We start from the raw sequence: 23,001 nt of genomic DNA on the forward strand, positions 1-23,001 counted from the left end.
TTTTGCCAAGTTCTGTATGCCACTCATAATATGATAAAAGTACTCATCTAATGCTCTAAAAATAGATGTCACTGCTTTTCATCAGACTCTGAGCTCTTAAGAAGATACAGATAAAATTGTTTAAGGAAAATGATTTACTTTGACACAAATTTACTTATAGGTCAGATGTTACCTCCTAAAGCAATCATGCAGGCAAAGATAGTTGGCCTACCAGCTGTTCTCCATTGCTGTTATGATTAGGAGATTCCGCAGTTTTAGGTTTGCTTAAATGAAATTTTCATTGTCTTTTCTATTTTCAGTCTTTGGATGTAATTCTTCACTTAGGGTATAGCCATGTGTCATTTAATGATAGACACATTCTGAGAAGTGCATTGTTGGGTGATTTTGTTGTTGAGCAAACATCACCAAGTGTACTTAACACAAACCTACATAATATCGCCTACTACTCACCTAGGCAGATGGTAGAGCCTGTTGCTCCTAGGCTACAAACCTATATAGCGTGTAACTGTACTGAGTACTCTAGGCAGTTGTCATACAATAGTAAGCATTTGTGTATCTAGACTATCTAAATATCAAAAAGGTACAGTAAAAAAGGTTTGAAATGGCCCACCTATAAAGGAGACTTACCATGAATGAAGCTTGTAGGACTAGAAGTTGCTGTGGGTGAGTCAGTGGATGAGGAAATATGAAAGCCTAGGGCATTACTGTACACTACTATAGAACTTATAAACGGTGTACACTTAGGACACAGTAAATTTATGAAAACAGTTTTTCTTTCTTCAATAATAAACCTCAACTTCCTGTAACTTTTGTGCCTTACAAACTTTTTAATTGTTTTTTAACTTTTTGACTCTTGTATTAACACTTAGCTTAAAACACAAACGTGTTGTACAACTGTACAAAAATATTTTCTTTCTTTATATCCTTATTTTATAAGCTTTATTTCTTTTTTTAAGTGTTTTTCTTTTACTTTTTAATTTAAACTTTGTTATTAGAAATCAAGACACAAACACATATTAGCCTGACCCCTACACAAGGTTGGGATCATCAGTATCACTTTCTTCCATCTCTGCATCTTGTCTCCCTGGAAGATCTTCAAGGGCGATAACACACATGGAGCTGTCATCTCCTATAGCAGTAATGCCTTCTTCTGGAATACCCCTAAACGAGCTGTCTGAGGCTATCTTACAATTAACTTTTTTCTTTTAGGGTAGAAGTACATACTCAAATAACAATAAAAAGTGTAGTATAGTAAATACATAAAGTAGTAACAGCTGTTGATTATGATTTATCAAGTATGTACTGTGCATAATTGTATATGTATATTTATACAGTTAGTAGTTCAGTAGTTTTGTTTATGTCAACATCACCTTATATACTAAAGTAATGCATTAGGCTGTGAAGTTATAATGGTTTATGAGGACATCACTGGACAGTAGGAATTTTTAGCTCTACTTTAATCTTAAGGGACCATCCTTTTATACGTGATCCGTTGTATACCAAGATGTTATCTGGTGCATACCTGTATATACAAAAGTGACTAATTTCATGCTAATGACACACAGAACGTATTTGTGTGGATGGCTGTAAGGGGACCAAGAACCTGGGTTCTAGCTTGGCTACAAGCTTGTTTGCTTTTCCCTCTGTGTCTGTTTTCTAAGTAGATACAAATGCTGCAGCCACTTGAGAGGCTGAAGGGGGAGGACTGCTTGAGCCCAGGAGTTTGGGACTGGCCTGGACAACATAGTGAGCCCTTCATTTTTAAAAAATTACCTTAGTATTCTGGCACATATCTGTAGTCCTAACTTTTAGGGAGGCTGAGCAAGATCATCACTTAAGCCCAGGAGTTGAAGGCTGCATTCAGCTACAGTCCTGTCATTACAACAGAGCAAGACCTGAAAGAAAGGAAGAGAAGGGAGGGAGGCAGAAAGCTTGAAGCTTGAACAGGACCTGTTCAACCCATTTGTTCTCTAAATGTTCTACATAAATGAAACTTTATTTTAGCCATTTAGTGTAGAATACTTCCCTCAATGATAAAATTCTATATTTCTTACTTGACTAGTGTATTAAACGGTATGTATCTTTGTCTTGATATTTCAGTGTCAATTTAAACACTAACGTTGGGCTTTAGTATCATGAAACCCAGCAAGTTCATTGAGGTAACAGGACTATTTGCTATGTTTTTGTCATGGCTCCAGAGTTGTGTTTTTGCATTCTTATGTCTTTTTTTTTTTTTAACCTTTTAGCAGCTTTAAACTAATTCTGTTATCAGGTATTGTACTACTTTTCTGGGATTACTGTAACAAAGCAGCACAAATTTTGTGGCTTAAAATAATAATAATTTATTCTCTCACAATGTAGAAGCTAAAAGTCAGAAATCAGGTGTCTATAGGGGAATGACCCTCGGTAGGCTCAGTGAGGACTGATTCCTTGCTTCTTCCTAAGCTTCTGCTGGTTACCAGCAGCCTTTGGCACTCCTTGACTTGCAGTTGCATCATTCTAATTTCTGCCTGTCAGCTTCACAGGACCGTCATCTCTTTGTGTCTCTGTCTCTCCAAGTGTCTCTCCTTATAAACAAACCAGTCTTTTTTTTTTTTTTGAGACGGAGCCTCAAGCTCCCCTTGGGTAGAGTGCTGTGGCATCACGCTCACAGCAACCTCCAACTCCTGGGCTCAAGCGAGTCTCCTGCCTCAGCCTCCCAAGTAGCTGGGACTACAGGTGCCCGCCACAACGCCTGGCCATTTTTTGGTTGCAGCCATCATTATTGTTTGGCGAGCCCGGGCTGGGGATTCGAACCCGCCACCTTAGGTGTATGTGGCTGGCACCTTAGCCGCTTGAGCCACAGGCGCCGAGCCAACAAACCAGTCTTGGAATGGGACCTATCCTAATCCAGTGGGACCCCATCTTAACTTCATCATACATGGTCACATCATACAAAAAAGGTCACATTCACATATACCAGGGTTTAGGATTTGGACATATCTTTTTGGGGGACACACTTCAACCCATAGCAAGTGTCATAGCCTCTACTTGAGCCTTCCCCTTCTGTTTTGTTCCTCTTTGGTTCCCATAGATGAGGAACCAAATATCCAGTGATACTTGCATTGCACATAAAATGGATATTTGGGAATAGAGTCTACGCTAATGGCTTTAGTATTTAATGTTTTGTATGAATGCAGAGCAGCTCTTTTTTAGTTCATTATTATTATTTTGGATTTCTTCTCTAGCCTGAGACAGGCTAGAGTGCAGTGATGTCATCATAGCTCACTGCAACCTCAAACTCAAGCAATCCTCCTGCCTTAGCCTCTGGAACTATAGGCGCTTTCCCAGATTATTTTGGATTTCTAAATGTATGTTGTAAATATAAGTAACAAGTTAGTGATATCACTGGATATTTAGTTATCTCATAAAATTATCATCATATCAATGAACATTTACTGTGCATCTACCATACTAGTTGAATGTCTCTATCCTTGTAGGAGATAACAATCTCCTAAATCTTTTGACTTAAGAGGAAAACAGTGTATGTCTAAATCATTTCGTGGTTTGATGGGTACCTCTAAAATTGCTGAACCTGATCACTGGTTTTATATGTCATTGTTTAGATATCTCAAGGGCATTCGGATAATGTGACAGTTGGGATGCCGTGATGTCGACTCTCTGCCCACCACCATCTCCCGCTGTTGCCAAGACAGAGATTGCTTTAAGTGGTGAATCCCCATTATTAGCAGCTACCTTTGCTTACTGGGACAATATTCTTGGTCCTAGAGTAAGGCATATTTGGGCTCCAAAGACAGAACAGGTACTTCTCAGTGATGGAGAAATAACTTTTCTTGCCAACCACACTCTAAATGGAGAAATCCTTCGAAATGCAGAGAGTGGTGCTATAGATGTAAAGTTTTTTGTCTTATCTGAAAAAGGAGTGATTATTGTTTCATTAATCTTTGATGGAAACTGGAATGGAGATCGGAGCACATACGGGCTATCAATTATACTTCCACAGACAGAACTTAGTTTCTACCTCCCACTTCACAGAGTGTGTGTTGATAGATTAACACACATTATCCGGAAAGGAAGAATATGGATGCATAAGGTGAGTGGTTTTGAGCTTATTAATCTTGCTAACCTAGCCACCGAAAGTTTGTTTGCTTACACATTTATTTATCATTGTTAGAAATTACATGCAAGTAACATCACACAATAGATGTTGTTTATTTTGCATCTACTCTAGTAGATGCAGATGTGGTCTGATGTCTATGCTCTTCAAAATAATTGTGGGAGGTAGGAGATGGTGGCTCCACAATATAGTTAAAAAGCTAAAGCTTAGAAAAGTTAAAAAAAATGTAGAGCCTAGATTTGTCTTGGGAGCCTTTGACTCTAAAACCTTTTTTTTCTTTTGTTGCATGACCCTGTGTTTCAGTTACTACTATGTATTATTAAGTATAACAGTTCAAAACAACTGTTTCATAAGCTGTCAGCCATGTAGCCTTTGATCCCTTTAACTTTGCCAGGTTCTCAAATTTGTCAACTGAGGAGGTTGGACTGAAGGGTTCCCAGGAGATAGTCCTTTTAATTTTTCAGATTAAGCTAGAGGAAATTATTGTTTTCTCCTAAATCATATATTTTAATATATAGTGTATACTATATTTTTTAGTATACTTTGGCATATCTGAAGAGCAATTTGAATTCTGCTTCTTAATTTGCAATTTGACACTAAGCTGGAAGTCCATTACTACATTATCAATTTTACAAAGCTTTCTTCCCTTTGTAAGGAAAAGTAAAAGTAGTGTTTTTACTGTGTTTGCAGGCTTACCTCCTTATTTCTCACATGATTTGAAAGTCATTTTAAATCAAAAGGCTCTGTATTCCCCAGATTCATCTTGATCTTACTTAATTTGAAAAGTACAAGTCATTATTTTCCTTTTTGAAAGCTTGCTGATGTTACATTGATTACTTTATGCTATATTACCTGTTTTTTCACTGCAGAGTGAACAGTGTTTTGATTTTATTTTTGTAGTATCCTTGAGAGCATGGATTTGTTAATTTTCTACGCCCCCCCCTTTTTTGTCCCAAGACTGTGAACTGAATTACACATTTTAACTGTGAACTGAATTACACAAGAACATGTCTACATCAAAAAATAAACAAGTTTCAAAATGTTGTGAGGTTTTTTTAAAAAATAAATTTTCTCTTGCTTAGGAACGGCAAGAAAATGTCCAGAAAATTGTCTTAGAAGGCACAGAAAGAATGGAAGATCAGGTAAAGTACAGTCTGCATACTGTCAGATATTATCACCGTGGCTTATATACCTGTATAAATCTGATGCTGTTTTTGTTAAGGCTTTGAAGACATGTTCGTTTGACAGAGAGAGCCTGAAAATGAACAGAGCCTTTATGGAGGTGAATAGAATGAACTGGGTGAAAATTTCCGTATCTTATGCTTGAAGAGTTAATAAGTAAACAAAGAAAAATAATAATTGCATTTATATATTAATGTTTTTCTCACTTTTTTTCTTTTTGCATAGAGTTAAGTTTTGAATAAATTGTTTATGGTAAAAATAAAAAATGTTCTGTGAGATTTTCTTTAAGGTATTGGTTCTCACACATTCCATAGAAGTAGCTATAATAGGAGGAGAGTGTGTATACCCCTAAGGTGTCTATATGGGAGTGTAGGCTTAGCTTTAAGCACAGTATTTCTTTAAAATTTTATGTTGTATGTTTAAAACTCATGCAATTTTGATTTTATTCTGTGGAATAGCTATTTGTTTATTGAAATTTGCCAGTGACATTCCTTACCTTTTTACCGTTCAAGCTTCCAGTATTGTTAGCCCTTTTAGAAAATGTGTCATGTTTACCCCATGGCTTTGAATGCCCCTGGGACCAGACACCAGAGCTTGAGAAGCATAATTGCAAGGGCAATGCTTCCCTTGTAGAAATTAAATGCAAACCATTTCAGTGTAGGGAGCTGAAATAATTTGCCCTGAAGGACAATCGCTAGGGCTTCACTTTCACTCCCATCGCCCCTGTCATGTACCCCCATTGCTCCTCCTTGTAAAATTCCACTTGTTTTAACCCTAGCCAAGTTGCCTTTTCTCTGGTTCTACACAGTATGACTGAGATACACGATACTTTCAAAACTAATTTTTCTAAAGACTTGTGAAAATATAGGGACATAAATAAGGAAAACACAAAACTCTATAAATGATCTCTTTGGCAAATTGTTATCTTTGGACTTTTATAAAGAGCTTTTCAGTCTGGAAGAAGTAATTCTCAGAAAAGGTCTGTGACTTAAAGGAAAAGGTTTCCCTTCAACCAGAGAAGTCCAGCCTTTATGTACTGGTCAACAAGCAGGGTCCTTAGAGATGGAATACCTTTGACCAGTTTCTAACCTGCTAGTTATGAACTAATTAAGTAGTGTTGTCACAAGGAAATTTAGGGCCAAATAAAATTCTGCTTTTACTGGGATTTTATTTTTTCAAATCAGAAACCTGTACTTGTTAAGTACCGCTATTAATGAATTTATGTTCTTTTAAGGGCTCTGTTTGAAAATGTTATCCTATCCTTCTAAGTCAGGAGGAAAGCCTATTTGAGACAATCTGAAGTTTCTAAAGGGGAAACATTGTACTGTTGAGAAGTTCCAGTTAGAGAAGTACAAGGAAGAAAAGAAATTTGGGGGATTTTCTTTTAGCTTCTCTTCTGTATTTAACCTTTAGAATTTTTTGTTTTTGCTATTGAGTTTCAGTGAGAATATCCATTCACTTGCAGTGATGATAAATGTCTGAGATACTGTGTATGAAATACTACAGAGGCCTAAACCTAACGGGAGACTATTTTCCCAAATTATTCTTTCTGAAAAAGAGGAGTTACCTTATAATTGAGTCTTTGCAAATATCATAATTTGTGCTTTCAAAGACTTTAATTTGAACAGTAAATATTTCTTGAGGAAGACATATTAATCTGAAACAGCTTCAGTCAGTGCTGGTTTGGGATACTTAGAGCTGTCATCTGATAAAATCACTTAACAAAGAAGGAAATTTAACAAAGATTCAGTCATTCTTGTTGGCTGGTATGTGATAATTGTAAATAAGCATTTTAATGATTACTTCAAAAAGCAAAAACAGTAAGTGATGCGTTCTGGAGGTTATCATAGGATGAATTTTTTTAATGAAAATTTCTATATTATCCAAATGAGCTTATGGCCTAGGATAAAATTTCCAGAGGTAGCATCAGATTTAAATTCTCAAGCAACTTATATAATAAAGGACTCTGAAAAACCCCCAAATTGGCTCTGAGTCTGAGAGAACAGACCCTAAGTTAAAGATGCATGTGAAGAGTTAGAATAAAATAATTTCATGAAATGTGAGTGAGGGGAAAAAACCCTGTTATTCATTTTAAATAATATATGATTTTTAAAATACGTTTAGCTAAAAATTCATAGATATTTAACAATTTCATCTATATGTCAATAAGTTTACATGTTCAGGTTGGTTCAAAAACTAGGAGGTTGGTGGCGGTAATGAATAAAGGAGGGTTCAGCGATATGGAAGGCATTTCACATTTACGGGGTTTTTTATTGAGTTTTCAGTTTGATTCTAGAAACTGCAAATTTCAAAATTACATTTTTGAAGTAGATTAGGTAGTATTATAGTGAAAGAACTAAAGAAAACTTTTCTGTTTTATTGATTCTTGAAATATCATGATGATTTTGATTTGTATTTGGGTAGGTTTATACCTTATTGTGAATGTGCAGGTTGGGTATTGATTCAGGATTTCCTACTGAGTTATTTGGTAAGGATTTCAAAGTCTTTTTATGCTTGACTTTCCTCAATTTAAAATATGCAATGTGTTGATGACTTTTAATTAATAAGGCTTTTTATATCTGAAATAAATTTCAAAGGAGATAATGTTCTGAATTGTAGCATAGTGATTGAATTATTGCATGTAGCAGTAAATGATAAGCCAGTGATTCCATGCTCACTAAAGAAAATTATTCTTGGAAAAATGAAAGCTTTGGATAGCACATATATCCTTTAGAAATAGTTGAGAATACTGTGTTTCCCCAAAAATAAGACCTACCCACAAAATAAGCCTTAGCAGGATTTCTATGCATTTGTTAAATATAAGCCCTACCCCAATAATAAGACCTAGTGATGGGCATGCATTTTGGCACAGAGCAATAAGGAAGACTGGAATACCTTTTATCTGCCACAGCTCCTTTCTCGGAGCCATTCACACCTGCGCTGGTGCGTGCGTGCGTGCGTGCGCGTGTGTGTGTGTGTGTGTGTGTGTGTGGTAACCCGGGTCACAGGCATCCTATTGTGCATGTGCGAAGGACTAGGGGAAAGGAATTCACACATCACTTCACCAGCCCCACTAACAAGGTCAGCTCCCCCTGTCAGGTTCCAGAAGAAGATGACTTAACTAACTGTATTTGAATAAATGTAGATTGTTAAGTAAGTATTATACTTACTAAAAATAAGACATCCCCTGAAAATAAGTGCTAGAGTGTCTTCTTGAGAAAAAATAAATATAAGACAGTGTCTTATTTTCTGAGAAACATGGTAGTAGACTTGTAGACAGGTTACTAAGTTATTTTCATCTGCGAGTGTTATTCTTGCTTTTGTTTTAAATTTCTTATTGCTCAGCTTATCCCATATGATGTGATTCTCTTCACTTCATTGTCCTTTCATCTACAGGGTCAGAGTATTATTCCAATGCTTACTGGGGAAGTGATTCCTGTCATGGAACTGCTTTCATCTATGAAATCACACAGTGTTCCTGAAGAAATAAATGTAAGTTTGTATATTGTTAAATGGGAACAACTATATTCTTTATCAGTTCCCTTGAGTTATTTTACTATTATGTATATTAGTATACTCTAATTTCGGTAGTAATCATTTTATCGTACCTACTATTCATATTACCCAACTTAAACAAGCACACAAAAATCCTGAATTTTTTGGCAAAACAGAGGCTTTTTTGATAAAATTAATAATGACAAAATTAAATTGATTTCACCATTTTTATGATTCCTAGTAGAGGGAGCTTCCCAGCCCTTAAGAAGCAATTAGTATGTAATGCAGTGTTTATTGAAACAAAGCAGTATGCAAATTGGTGGCTGTTAGTGGAAATTTACTTACATTCCCTAAGTTGGTTTTCTTAATTTGTTGAGGACTTTTTGAATCACATACTATGTGTATAAAGGTATCACTAGGAAACTGTTCTTGTTGCTTTCTATAATTAAGATTGATCTGATTCTGACAGCTCAGAAGAGGAAATTGTTCTTGTAAAACTTGTTGAACCTGCCTGACTGGCTTTCACATTTGTTCCAGAAGGTTATGATAGTGTATAGGTTGTTTTATGAGGAGTCTTAATTCTCAGAAATGAAGACAATGTTTATATTGAATTTAGGTTTCAGAAAACTTGTACATTAAAAGTGTTATTTCAACACAGTGTTATAACCAGACTAAATTTTTCTTAATTTTTTGGTGCATTTTAGATAGCTGATACAGTGCTCAATGACGATGATATTGGTGACAGTTGTCATGAAGGCTTTCTTCTCAAGTAAGAATTTGTGTTTTTGTAAAAGCCAAATCTTATATTCAGCTTTGACAAGATTTGGAAGAAAGAAAATAGAATATGTACCTGCTCAGATTATTATTAAGAACAACATTGCATATTTGAACTGTTGCTAAAATTTTTTATTTTTTCACTTACTGTATGTGTGTGATACATATTTGATGTTACTCCTCTTTCCATTTAAAGAAACTGAGTTTCTGTAGTGCCTAGGCAAAAATCATAATACCTTGTTTTATTTTGGTTTCATGTTTTAGTTCTCATTAAATCTAAAACTAAGAAGCCATTCAAATTAAGTTGCAAAGTTAAAACTAAGCTAAAACTAAGAAGCCTTTCAGATTAAGTTGCAAATTAAGTTTAGACAAACTTAGGCTACTTAAGCCTGAGATACTGCTGTATAATCTTTATGCAAGGTACCTGAATCTTTATGCTTCTCTTTACTCATGTGTAAAATAGGAATAATAATAATAGCAAGTATTGAGTGAGATAAATCATATAAAGCACTTAGAACAGTGTCCAGCACTTTTAGCTAGTAGCTAACATTTTCTGTATCTTCTAAGGAAAATGTTATAATTACTGTTACCATTTTCCTTAGAATATTTATTGAGTACCGACATGTTAATCCCTACACTAAATACTCTACATGTGTTAGTTTTATTTTGGTGTTTACAATCGCAGATTATCATGAAATTTTATTTTTTAAAAATAGCAAGTAAAATAATAAAATATTTTGCTTTTATGTCCACAGTATTTTCCTTTAAGTTCATGGTGGTATATCAGAGGTATGAATGGTTTTAACCTAAAAGCCTTAATGGCTTGAATCAGAAACACTTTGGTCCTGAATCTGTTCAGTGTCAGCCATTCACACATCATATTTAATACTATTTGACTTTAGATCCATCACTTAACCTCTCTACACATCAGTTTCTTCCGCTACAAAATGATGATACTTTACTAACTAGCTGGGTTGTTGTAAAGCTCAAAGGAGAGAATTTCTGTGAGAGGCCCCTGGAAAATGTATATTTAGAGACAAATAAAAGATGACATTATACAGGGTGTCCCAAAAGTCACCCCTAAAGTCATCATGGGAAATGGGAAATTGTAGCTAAATGTATCTTAATTTACAAAATATTCATTACAGAATTTTATAAAATATTTATAAAATATTCTCTGTGTTTTGGCCACCTCTTTCTAAAATTTTCTAATGAATATTTTGTAAATAAAAGTACTTGTAGCTACGATTTCCCATTTTCCCCTTATGTGGTAACTTTTGGGACACCCTGTACTGACAGGTTTGGTGTTTATCATGTAAAGCTATTCTGAGTTATTTGAAGTTCACTCACTCTGTTTGTGTTCGTGTTTGTGAAGTCATTTTACAGTCATTGTGTTTAATCTGTTTTCTTGAACTTACAGTGCCATCAGCTCACACTTGCAAACCTGTGGCTGTTCTGTTGTAGTAGGGAGCAGTGCAGAGAAAGTAAATAAGGTAATTTATTTTATAATTTAGCCAATGATCTGACTTTTTTGTACTTCCAACATACCATGGGTTATCATTTAAAAGCTAAGGTGCAATTAAAATCTAATGGTATAAGAAGGCAATATAATCTTACCAAATTGCTGTGCTACCTTGTGGCAAAAATGAGTTTCAAATAACCTATTTGTATAGGAGTCATTTATCAATTTACTTTTTTTTTGAGACAGAGCCTCAAGCTGTCACCCTGGGTAGGGTGCCAGGGTCGTAGCATCAAAGTTCACAGCAACCTCCAACTTCTGGGCTTAAGCAATTCTCTTGCCCCAGCCTCCCAAGTAGCTGGGACTGCAGGTGCCTGCCATAATGCCCGGCTATTTTTTGGCTGGAGTTGCCTTTGTTGTTTGGCAGGCCCGGGCTGGATTTGAACCTGCCAGCTCTGGTGTATGTGGCTGGGACCTTAGCTGCGTGAGCTATAGGTGCCGAGCCTATCAATTTACTTCATTAACTGGTAAATACTAGTCTCGGTTGTATATAAATTATTTTTAAGAATATTTTAAAATCGAGTATTTTTAAATATATTCATCTTCTGTTTCCTTATGTTTAATAAAAATGAAGGGCCATGTACTTTTGGTGCCAGTTCCAAAACCATGTTATTTGATCATTGATCTCAGTATCATTATTTTGGTTTTCTCCCATATGTATCCCTTTTAGGAAACTATTGCAATGAAGGGGTCAAGGGAGGTTGTACTTTATTCCATGATGTTTGTGACCACTTCCTTCAGTGCTATACGAGTTAATAAAGAATTCATGAACAGTTAAATTTCCAAGCATTAGGCCATAAACTAATGGATTTTTCACTTTTCTTCATTAATTAGAATCCAAAGATAAGTACATATAGCTATCAATTTAAGCAAACTTAATTTTTTTTAAAGTTTTAAAGTATGTTAGGAACAATTTTTACTTTACAAAGATATTAATGATGTAATTTTTTCTGTAATAAGCTATGAGCCTTAATTTATCAAACTATATTCTTCACATAACCATTTATGAGAGATTAGTATACCTTTCATTCCATTACATCTAGGAACTAGTGATGTTTATTATTATTTCTGTTATCCCAAGCGACTTCTCAGTCTGCTTTACAGAGGGAGATAGGCTCCATGGTTGGAGCTGTATTTTTTAAACGTTTTCTCATCCTGTAACCTCTTTAAGCAGAACAGCTTCCCTTTTATCTTTTAAATTTAAGAAAAAAGTTACCACTGCTCTAGCTTGAAAACCAGTGCTTTCATATAATAATTCTGGATGTAGTCTGAATTTGAACATAGTTACGTGACTTTTTATTTTTCCTAGCAGAGTTGTAGGTCAACTCATGTTCAAATATTCATGTTCAGATATTTCTAAACCCCAACCAATGACCTGCTTATTTTTAATCAAATTTCATAGAATTAATTCTCTTTCCATTGAAGGATTTGAACACTCTGTTATTTCTTATAATGAATTTCACATGTATAACTACTAAATAGAAACCATAATTCTGTTAATTTAAATGCATTTAGTTTTCTCGTCCAAAATTATTTGCTTGTTTGGAAAACAGTTGCTGCTGGGTAGAGATACAATTGGTGATTACGTTAGGTCGTTATTTTCTACTTTGAGAAAGTCTACATATTGTATCATTTATCTGAAGAGTCATAATAAAGATTCAAACATTACAGGTTTTGAGATACCATGCAGTAAATTTACCATGCATTTCCTAAATTTATTTGACCACAGAATACCTGTTTTAAGCAACAGCTATTAAATCCCATGAACTGTTATGGTGACAGTGACTAAGGAATACTTATTTCTTAGGATATACTTTATAAACAATAACAATCAAAATTCCTATTCATATTTCTTTCATAAGTAAATCAGTGTTCTTTTTTCTTCATATTTTAATGCTAAAATCTTTTATTTTATAGATAGTGAGAACATTATGCCTTTTTCTGACTCCAGCAGAGAGAAAATGCTCCAGATTATGTGAAGCAGAGTCATCATTTAAGTATGAGTCAGGTCTCTTTGTACAAGGCTTGCTAAAGGTACAGTTCCCATTTATCATAAGTGAAACCAATTTTTAAAAATTATCTTGAGACTAAATGCATCAGTGAACAAAGTTATGATTTAATAAAAAAGAATTTTAAAAAACTATCTTGAGACTCTCATAAACATTTTAAATATTAGCATTTTATGTATCGCATCTTTATATGCCTGGATTAGAACTGACTTCCTTTACACAGCTCTGAGCATAGAAGAATATTATGTCTTCTAGATTTATGGTTAGTGTTATCACTGAGACACCAGGGAATATCTTTTGTTTCTCAGGTGGTTATCTGTAACTATGGGTCTAGTTTTAGGATTTTCTTTTTAAAATACGTGTTGCAATCAGGTTGTACATCTAAAATAGGAACATTTCTTTTTTTACTGAATAGATTTTGATTTCTGTGTTACCATTTTGTGCCTACATACCATATTCATTTACCAAAAAACCTTAAAGCATCTTTAAAAAATATATAGGATTTGAGCACTTCCCATGTTTTGTAAAATAAGTACGTTTCTAATATATCACAAATATTACAAAAAATTTTGTCTTTTTGAGAATTTTTATTTGCTCAAGGAGCAAAACAGACATGTAAATTAGCAATTATTTTCGGTAAAAAGGGGAAGACAGTTGTTCACTGTTGAATCTATTGTCAGTATTTCAATATAGTCAAAAACAAGCAGAAATAGTTCTAGTAATTCTGTAATTCTCTCATAGTGGGTGCTTTCTTGAGGATGTAGGCACAGCAAAATGAAAGAAAAGAATATTAAAAATTACTGCAAATAAAAGTTATGTTCATCTTTGTATTTTTAATAATATGCCTGTTATGAACTCAGAATAATAGTATTTAAATATAGAAACTAGTTTCTGATTAGGAAACATTTCTGATTTGAATTTTACAAATCTGAAAATAGAACTTCTTCCTACTAGAGGCATAATAAAGTGCTTAACACTTATTTTCTCAGAACCCTTTCATTTAATTATATAATTTTAGCCCTGAAAGAGACCTATACCAGATACACAGAAAAAAACTTGAAACTATAGTTTAATGAAAAAATATTTAAGAGTTCTCCATGCATCCAGAAAACACCTTGACATTATACAAAAATGATTATCAACAATATTATAAGAGTGAAAAATGGAAATAACCTCTGTCTTCTTTTCTATTCATACGACACAGCATAGTACCTCATACACAAGTAGGTGTTACATGGTAACTGGCTGCCCAACTGACTGTGCCTGGAAAGAAGTAAATTTTTTACTGATAAAAATACATTTTCCTTGAGACTTTCAAAAAGCATAGAGTAACTAAGAAAGAACCACTGTTAATATTTGTTAATATTTGGCATATATCTTCTAGTCTTTTTTTCTTCTATATGTATTTTCTTTAAATTTCCTCCCTCATTGAATTATACTCTGCATGTTCTAATCTGCTTTTTCTACAGAATATTATATACATCTTTTAATTTCAACCAAAACTTCAATAACTTCATTTTTAGCAAATAAATAATGACCCCATTTTCATTATTTAACCATTTCTCCTTTTGGATGCTAAGTTTTTTCTGATGTTTTGCTATTAAAACCAGTGTTATAGTGAACACTTCTGTCACTTATGCTCTGTACACAATCATGAATAAGTTCTTAGGATACATTTTTAGAGATGGATTTCCTGAACCAAACCAGTTTTTTTATTTAAAAAAGTAATTCTTCATAACATTTGGCATAGAAGACCTTACATTTTCCTTTCATTTTAACAGGATTCAACTGGAAGCTTTGTGCTACCTTTCCGGCAAGTCATGTATGCTCCATATCCCACCACACACATAGACGTGGATGTCAATACTGTCAAGCAGATGCCACCCTGTCATGAGCATATTTACAATCAACGTAGGTACATGAGATCAGAACTGACCGCATTCTGGAGGGCCACTTCAGAAGAGGACATGACTCAGGACACTATCATCTACACAGATGAAAGCTTCACTCCTGATTTGTATGTAATGTTCTGCCTGTTGATATGTTGTCAAACAATATGAAATTTGTCAAACAATGCCTATTTTTTATGAGTGAAAACAAAACAAATTGTGTTTAAAAGGAAAGAAACATTGCTAGTGGAATTATGCTTAAAGAAACTTTTAATCAAGCATTTTTTTCTTTTTTCTTTTTGTTTTTTTTTTCCTGGCCAGGGGGCTGCATTTGAACCCACCACCTCTGTCATATGGGACCAGCGCCCTACCCCTTTGAGCCACAGGTGCTGCCCAAACATTTTTTTCTTAAATGTTCATTTTTTTGTATGATTATGTTTCCTCCAAAATAAGTAAGACTAGCCCTTAAAATAAATATTTAAATATTTATTTAACAAGTATGTATTGAGCTCCTAAGCACTGTACTAGGTGCTGGGGTTATAATGGCCACCTGGAGAGTCTCAGCGCCTGAGTCGCTCGTGGGCTGTTGCAGTGATTCTCAACTGCTGAGCCCTGAGAGGATCTCAGGTGTGCCGTGGGAATTTTTAAAAATCTTTAATTATTTTTGAAAGAAGTTCAAAGCATAGTTAAGTATATTCTTTTTCACTCTTTTTTTTTTTTTTAGTCAACATAATTTTAGTGTACTGTGAAAGTTTAACTGTAGGTTCAAGTGTGCCATGAGATAAAAAAGGTTGAAAAACACTGGTCTGGTGTTAAACAGTAATTGGGCTTATTAACTAAACCAAAAAAGTAATTCCAACACTATTTTTCCTTGACATGTGAATATTTAAAAAATGTATTTAGCAAAACTGTTGAAACATATAAATAGAGCATTTTTTACTTTGTTTTTTAAATTATTTTTTATTTTTTACTAGAAAGTTTGATGGGAAAAATAATGATAATTAAATTTTGAGTGTGGACCCAATTAAAAAAAATGATGATGATTAATCTATAATGATAAACCCCTTCAAAAACATGTAGGTGATGTTTTAAAACCAGGAAAAGAATTCTAACATACTATTACAGTTCTCTTTCTATCAATGAAAAGTGGTTAGAATAATGCCTGGCACATAGAATGTACTCAGTCAGTGTTAACTATAATCAAGTATATCAGGCAGTATTAAAATCAGAGCAAGCACCCCATCCTGTGCTGCCAAGGAAAATTTTTGAGCTTAGGTGACAGACATATGTAGCACCAGTAGCTGAATGCTGTGCTAACTAAAAGCACAGAATAGGAACATCAGGTCCAAAGGATCCCCAGCCTTCTGTGTCTCTAGGCACAGAAAGATGACTTGATCAGGACCCAACCTTTTCCCAGTTTTCTCATGTTCGTGTTGGTTCTTCAGAAAGTTTTGGGGGAATTGGTTTAAAAAATGAATTGTCAAACTGGCATTACACGTCACTAAGAGTTCACCTATTGGTAATTTTGATATGCATGTAGAAATTCTCAAAATTAATGTGCTCCTTCCAGTATTTTCTTCTTTCTTACAGTGTTTAGTACTTTTTCTCTCTTTTGATTGGTTGCTTAGGACCTCTTTCTGGGTAATTTAGTGAATTTGAGAATGGGTTTGCAATCATTCTGTATTCTGTTTGGTTTTGTTTTTTAAAGAACACGTGTATGTTTTTTAAAATTCTTACTCATTTTTATCTAGCTATGTTTGTTTTGCTGATTTGATATACTATGATCAGCCAGCTACCCTTGTTTTATGACAAAACGATGTGAATTTTTAAATTTCCTTTCTATCTCTAAGCAAATTTTCTGAATACAAATTGTCCAAAGATAATGTTTTCAACCACCAGATTATGTGTTGTTACTTTTACATGTTATAGACTTATTTTTACTTTTAAGTATATTTTTAAATGTTATTTACTGTTATTTTTAACTTTTTAAAATAATTTCAGTCACTGCCAACAGGTTGAAAATCAGTCACTGAGGGTGGTGCCTGTGGTTCAGTGGGTAGGGTGCCAGCCACAGGCTGGCAGGTTCGAACCCAACAATGACAACTGCAATGACAACAAAAAAAACATAGCCAGGTGTTGTGGAGGGCGCCTGGAGTAGCTAGTTAGGAGGCTGAGGCAAGAGAATCACTTAAGCCCAAGAGTCTGAGGTTGTTGTGAGCTGTGATGCCATAGCACTCTACCCAGGGCGACAGCTTGAGACTCTGTCTCAAAGAAAAAAACAACAAATCAAATCAGTCCCTGAAATGATTCTCTTTTAACACTTTGCCTCAACCAATTCACCTATGACCAAGACATTCAATCAAAGAAACATGTGTATTTACAACACTAGACTTAAATATTAGTTAGCCTTATTGTCTTTCTAAAGCCCAAGGAGGGGTCCTATCAGTGCCAAGCTAGCAATCATGAAATGGCAACATTGTTTTTCCCTTCTCAGTTCCTCCTCCTAAGGAGGAACCTGTCTCCTAAGATTGGGAACTTGGGTACTTCCCTATTTGTGTGCACACACCCATCCTCTTTCTCTGCCAACCCTGCCAAATAGAGGATGATTTCCTATCACTTTCAGTTAAAAAGCTGTTCCCTTATTAAATGTTATGTTACCCCTCTGACTGAGTAGAACCTGAGGAATGTGAAAGAGAAAAGATGGAAGAGAGATAGAGTCCAGGAAAGCACCTATCTTTTTTGTTTTGTTTAGCACCTGTTACAGCGTAAGTGTTGTTAGACAGGCATTGTCTCAAGTGGTCATTATGTCTTGACTTTTCACCTTGTCATTGCCAAGGTAGGTCATATTTTCTTGGGTATCTGGTTTATGTTACTTGCAGATATTAGGTCTGTTAATGCAAAACCACTGTGTTCTCTAATGCTACTCAAGTTTTTCTTTTCTTTTTCCTTTGCTTTCATTTTGGTGATCATAGTGATGTATGTGTATTTGTTGCTGGCTTTTTTTCCTTTTGAGATAGTGCAAATTGGTAGTTAACCCTTGACACAAGGGTTTATAAAAAAAAAAAGCAAAAAGCCCTCAAAGAAATAAAATTGTCTGAAGATTTAAAAAAATAAAGAAAGGTTTGGCAGTTTTATTTATTAGCTGCCTAGGGCCCTCGATACTTTTTTATAAGGTGAGGGTACTAAAATAGGTTAATAGATGCACACATATCCTTCCTGGGGACTGCTTATACTCTTTAGAGAAAGTAATTACATATCAGCACTAGTAATATACAAATATCTCCTTGAGTTAAAATTAAAATATATTTTGTATATCCAAATACATGTTTAATCTTACAAATATGTTTATATGTAATATCTCGTTTATAAGAATTTAAAACATTAGCTGGAGTGAAGGATTATGGAAATAAATTTATATAGCTCTTTCAACATTTGGTCTTTTTGTTTTGTTCATAGGAATATTTTTCAAGATGTGTTACACAGAGACACTCTAGTAAAAGCCTTTCTGGATCAGGTAAACATTGAACTTGAGATTGTTAGAACAAATGATAAGACATGTTTTCTTTTTTAATGTATCCTGTAATTTCTGTACTGTATATACAACATTATAAAATTAAGCCCTTATCTTTTTGTAGTATCTTTGATCTTTCTAAATCATCTAAATGATTTTTGAGTTATTAATGGGGAATAGTCTGTATATTAACAAATATTTTAATTTCAAGCACTGACCTATAACTCAAGGGTTATTTTTTCTTTAAAAGAGGGGTATGGGGCTGGGCACACTGGCTGATATTTAAAATCCTAGCACATTGAGAGGCCTAGGAGGGAAGATTTCTCGAGGTCGGGTTTGAGATAGCCAGAGCAATATAGTGAGACGCAGTCTCTACTAAAAATTCTAAAACTAGCCACATGTGGTCATACGCACCTGTAGTGCCAGCTACTCAGAAGGCTGAGTCAGGAGAATGGCTCAAACCCAGGAGTTTGATGTTACAGTGAGCTGACACTACTGCACTCTAGTATAGGAGGCAGAACAAGGCCTTGTCTCAAAAAAATATAAAGGGGAGCATGGTTGGGTTTATTTGCCTAAACTAAGTCAAAACTATTTTTAAAGCTTAGTATACTTATGTTGGGGGAGACCGAGTGGAGGGAGGGAAATTGGTGGGACCTCACCTATGGTGCATATTGCAAGCGTACATGTCAGATTTATTAAGAGTAGAGTGTCTTCACACAATAATTAAGAAGTGAGATGAAGGCTGTATTAACCAATTTGATGTAACCATTCCAAATTACATATAAAATCTGCACATTGTACTCCATAAATGTATTAATATACAAAGTTATGAAAAAAATTGTTAAGAGTAAAAAAAGTGTACTTATGTTTAAATGATAGCATTTTTATTGTTTCATTCTTTAAAAAGTATCAGCTTAATTACACATTTGAAAAAAAATTACATTATATGGAACTTAAATTTCTTTATTTTTGAAGTTTTTGGCTGGGGCTGGGCTTGAACCCCCCCACCTCCAGCATATGGGGTTAGGGCCCTACTCCTTTGAGCCACAGGCACCACCCTAGAACTTATTTCTTAATATTACAGCTTTGTCGTTATATCATTCTGGGGATCAGGCCAGGAGACTGTCACAGATGTACCTTTGAAATAATGAAATCATTATGTTAACTAGAAATTTTAAATCCAGGTCTGTGTTGTCTGTGACATATCACAAAGGTCAAGGTTAATTCATAGCATGGAACGTTATGCTTCCTAAGCTGAAGTAAAGTCCCTCCCACCCCCTGACCCCCACACACATTCTGTTCGCTCTCGCTCCAGCAAGAGTATATAGCTATATGAATAAATCACAACTTCTGGAAGCTTCAATTTTATTTGAAGTCTCAACTTCTGGGAACTTCAGTTTTATTAGAAGATTTAGGCAGAAAAAGTTAAGTAACACAATATGAAATAACATAACCTTGAGGGGTTTTTTTTGGAGACAGAGTCTCAAGCTGTTGCCCTGAGTAGAGTGCCGTAGTATGGTGTCATAGCTCACAACAACCTCCAACTGTTGGGCTCAAGTGATCCTCTTACCTCAGTGTTCCTGTTTTTAGAAGAGATGGGGTCTTGCTTTTGCTCAGGCTGGTCTTGAACTCGTGAGCTCAAGCAGTCCACCCACCTTGGCTTCCCAGAGTGCTAGGATTACAAGTATGAGCCACTGCACCCAGACACATAATAAATTTTAATAATGAAATAAACATGGATATATTCGAATTAGAGTGCCAAATTTGAATGCATTTTTAAGGATAAAATAGAAAACTTATAAAGTGTGAGATTGCTTCTAGACCCTGTGCTTCTACTATACTCCTATCTGTTAGAGTCATCAGTGGAAATGGTTGAAGAGATGCTCTAGTGCAGGCGTCCTCAAACCACGGCCTGCAGACCACATGCGGCCCACAGAGGCCGTTTATCCGGCCCGCCGGGTGTTTATGCCGCCACTGCCTATCCTGCCTTAGCAGCCTACTTGTCCCAGGGCCCACAGTCCAGCCCTCCAACAGTCTGAGGGACAGTGAACTGGCCCCCTGTTTAAAAAGTTTGAGGACCCCTGCTCTAGTGTGTATTGGCTGCTGGCACCTTCCAACACTGATGGTGCTGTATAAGAAGAATTGGGAGCACACAGTGTATTAACATGGCTCATCTTCCTGCAGGTCTTTCAGTTGAAACCTGGTTTATCTCTCAGGAGTACTTTCCTTGCACAATTCCTACTCGTCCTTCATAGAAAAGCCTTGACACTAATAAAATATATAGAAGATGATACGTGAGTAAAATTCATATGTGGAAGAAAAACCTTTGCTTTGGATATTTTCTATATTATAATTTTTTTTTCTTTTTATTATTTCTGTAGGCAGAAGGGGAAAAAGCCCTTTAAATCTCTTCGGAACCTGAAGATAGACCTTGATTTAACAGCAGAGGGCGATCTTAACATAATAATGGCTCTAGCTGAGAAAATTAAACCAGGCCTACACTCTTTTATCTTTGGAAGACCTTTCTACACTAGTGTACAAGAACGAGATGTTCTAATGACTTTTTAAATGTGTAACTTGATGAGTCTATTTCACCACAATCATGATTGCTGCTAAAGTAGCTCAGTGGTTTGGAGAAACATCATTTACCCACGTCACGCCACCCGAGTCGTACTCAGCAATTGCAGTTAAGTTAGTTACACTACAGTTGTCACAAGAGTCTATAAGGGCATGTCAGGGGCATTGTTACGTTGGGTCTCTCTTTTTCTGTATTTACTCTCTTGGGATACAGACTTATGTTTACAATTATGATAAATATTCTTGCTATCTTTTAAAGATAAACTAATAGGATATAAACTTGACCACAACTACTGTTTTTTGAAACTCATGATTCTTAGTTTACATGTATGTAGTATGAAAGTGAAATCCGAGTTACCGTTCACAGATACAATACCAGTGGACTTTTCATCTTATGGTGTTCCTTGGTGCGTGGAATTACTGTAATACTTTTTCAATCAACTGAAAATTAGAGCATTTAAATCATTTCAGTTCTATGGAAAGGAAGTTAGCTTGAACATAGGTTAAGCTTTAGAAAGAAAATATTAATCAAGCAAATATTTAATTGAAATTAATTATTAGATCCTACTTTGTAGACTTACTCCTTGGGATTCAGTCTGTGCAGAAATGCCAAGCAGTTATGTATAGTCCCTGATTATGGGGAAACCACAGTCAGGGTGTCTTTGATTGTTTGTGTTTGTTATTGCTGCTGTCAATATCCTGTATAGTTGAGCTCTGTCCAAGGAAATATAGGAAATTGTACTTTATGTTTTAGTACTTATTGCCAACTTCTTAAATTAATTTTCATTATTTTTGAGCCAAATTGAAATGTGCGCCTCCTGTGCCTTTTTTTTCCTTGGAAAATATAATTACTTGGAAGAAGTTCAGATTTCACTGGAGTTCAGATTTCACCGGTCAGTCATTTCCATCTTGTCCTTCTTATGGAATCTTACCATGTACCTGATTAGGCAATCACTGTAACTGAGATTATAAAATGCATCAGAGAATATGCTAACTAATAAGATCTTTTTTAAGGAACATAAACAGTTCCTTGTCTTCTTCCTTAGTATGTCTCTGCCCCTGTTTTTGAAGTTGTTGCCTGCATCATATAAAGAGTAGCAGGAGAAACTTTATACTAAAGTGCTATTTTTCTAGGTGCTACTTTGGCAGAACTTAGTGATCTGTTTCATTTGTTTCTTTAATGTGTTTGGACCATTTTGCTGGCTATGAAATAACTGATTAATGTAATTCTGTGCTAAAACAAGGTTGACTTAGTAGTGTAGACAAACACAAGTATTTTTTATTTAAAATTGTTGAATTAACATGAAAGGGAAAATATCTTTATAAAAAAAGGGATAAAGTGTGAGAGCCCTTCTGCCTCCTCACATCAAATTCAATGAAAAGGCATTCTATGCTGAAAGGTCATAATAGCTTTCACATGAATTAGAAAGATGCAGACATCTTGATTTTAAGACAAATGCTGAAATAGATGACTGATATACTGTCACTCACTCATAAGAAAAAATGTAGATGCCATCTGGTAGTGTCCCATACTCAATGCTTTGTACACAAAAGATTCTTATTTAAGTGCTATTTTCTTTTGCTGGTTTATTGAACTGTTATGGAGAATGTATGTTGTACAGTGAAATAAGTTATTAAAGCATGTGTAAACATTGTTATATATCTTCTCTCCTAGATGGAGAATTTTGAATAAAATATCTTTGAAATTTTGTCTCTTTCAGTTATTTATTCAGGAAAGGCACTACTATGGTATTAGAAGTCTGGTCAGCTTTCTCTTCAGCTGATAGTCATGCTAGATCTACTTTTTTTTTGGCTGGGCAAGGTGGTTCACACCTACAATCCTAGGACTTTCGAAGGCCAAGGCAAGAAGATCACTTGAGCCCAAGAGATTGAGAACAGCCTGAGCAACATAGGTGAGACCCCATCTC

At 35.0% G+C, this 23,001-nt stretch overlaps 1 protein-coding gene across 1 annotated transcript; it reads left to right on the top strand.

The window, feature by feature from the left end:
• Positions 1–3,427: 3,427 nt before the first annotated feature.
• CUNH9orf72 (chromosome unknown C9orf72 homolog) lies at positions 3,428–22,783 on the top strand. The gene is made up of 10 exons (XM_023508202.1): positions 3,428–4,093; positions 5,200–5,259; positions 8,696–8,791; positions 9,499–9,563; positions 10,989–11,061; positions 13,005–13,121; positions 14,878–15,113; positions 18,442–18,499; positions 20,681–20,790; positions 20,878–22,783. Exons 1-10 carry the CDS (start codon positions 3,650–3,652, stop codon positions 21,062–21,064), a joined length of 1,446 nt encoding a protein of 481 aa, XP_023363970.1. The 5' UTR covers positions 3,428–3,649; the 3' UTR covers positions 21,065–22,783.
• Positions 22,784–23,001: the final 218 nt, after the last annotated feature.

The sequence above is a fragment of the Otolemur garnettii genome, unplaced genomic scaffold (assembly GCF_000181295.1).
Source record: "Otolemur garnettii isolate 467f Iridium unplaced genomic scaffold, OtoGar3 scaffold00006, whole genome shotgun sequence".
In the NCBI taxonomy this organism is placed as follows: domain Eukaryota; kingdom Metazoa; phylum Chordata; class Mammalia; order Primates; family Galagidae; genus Otolemur; species Otolemur garnettii.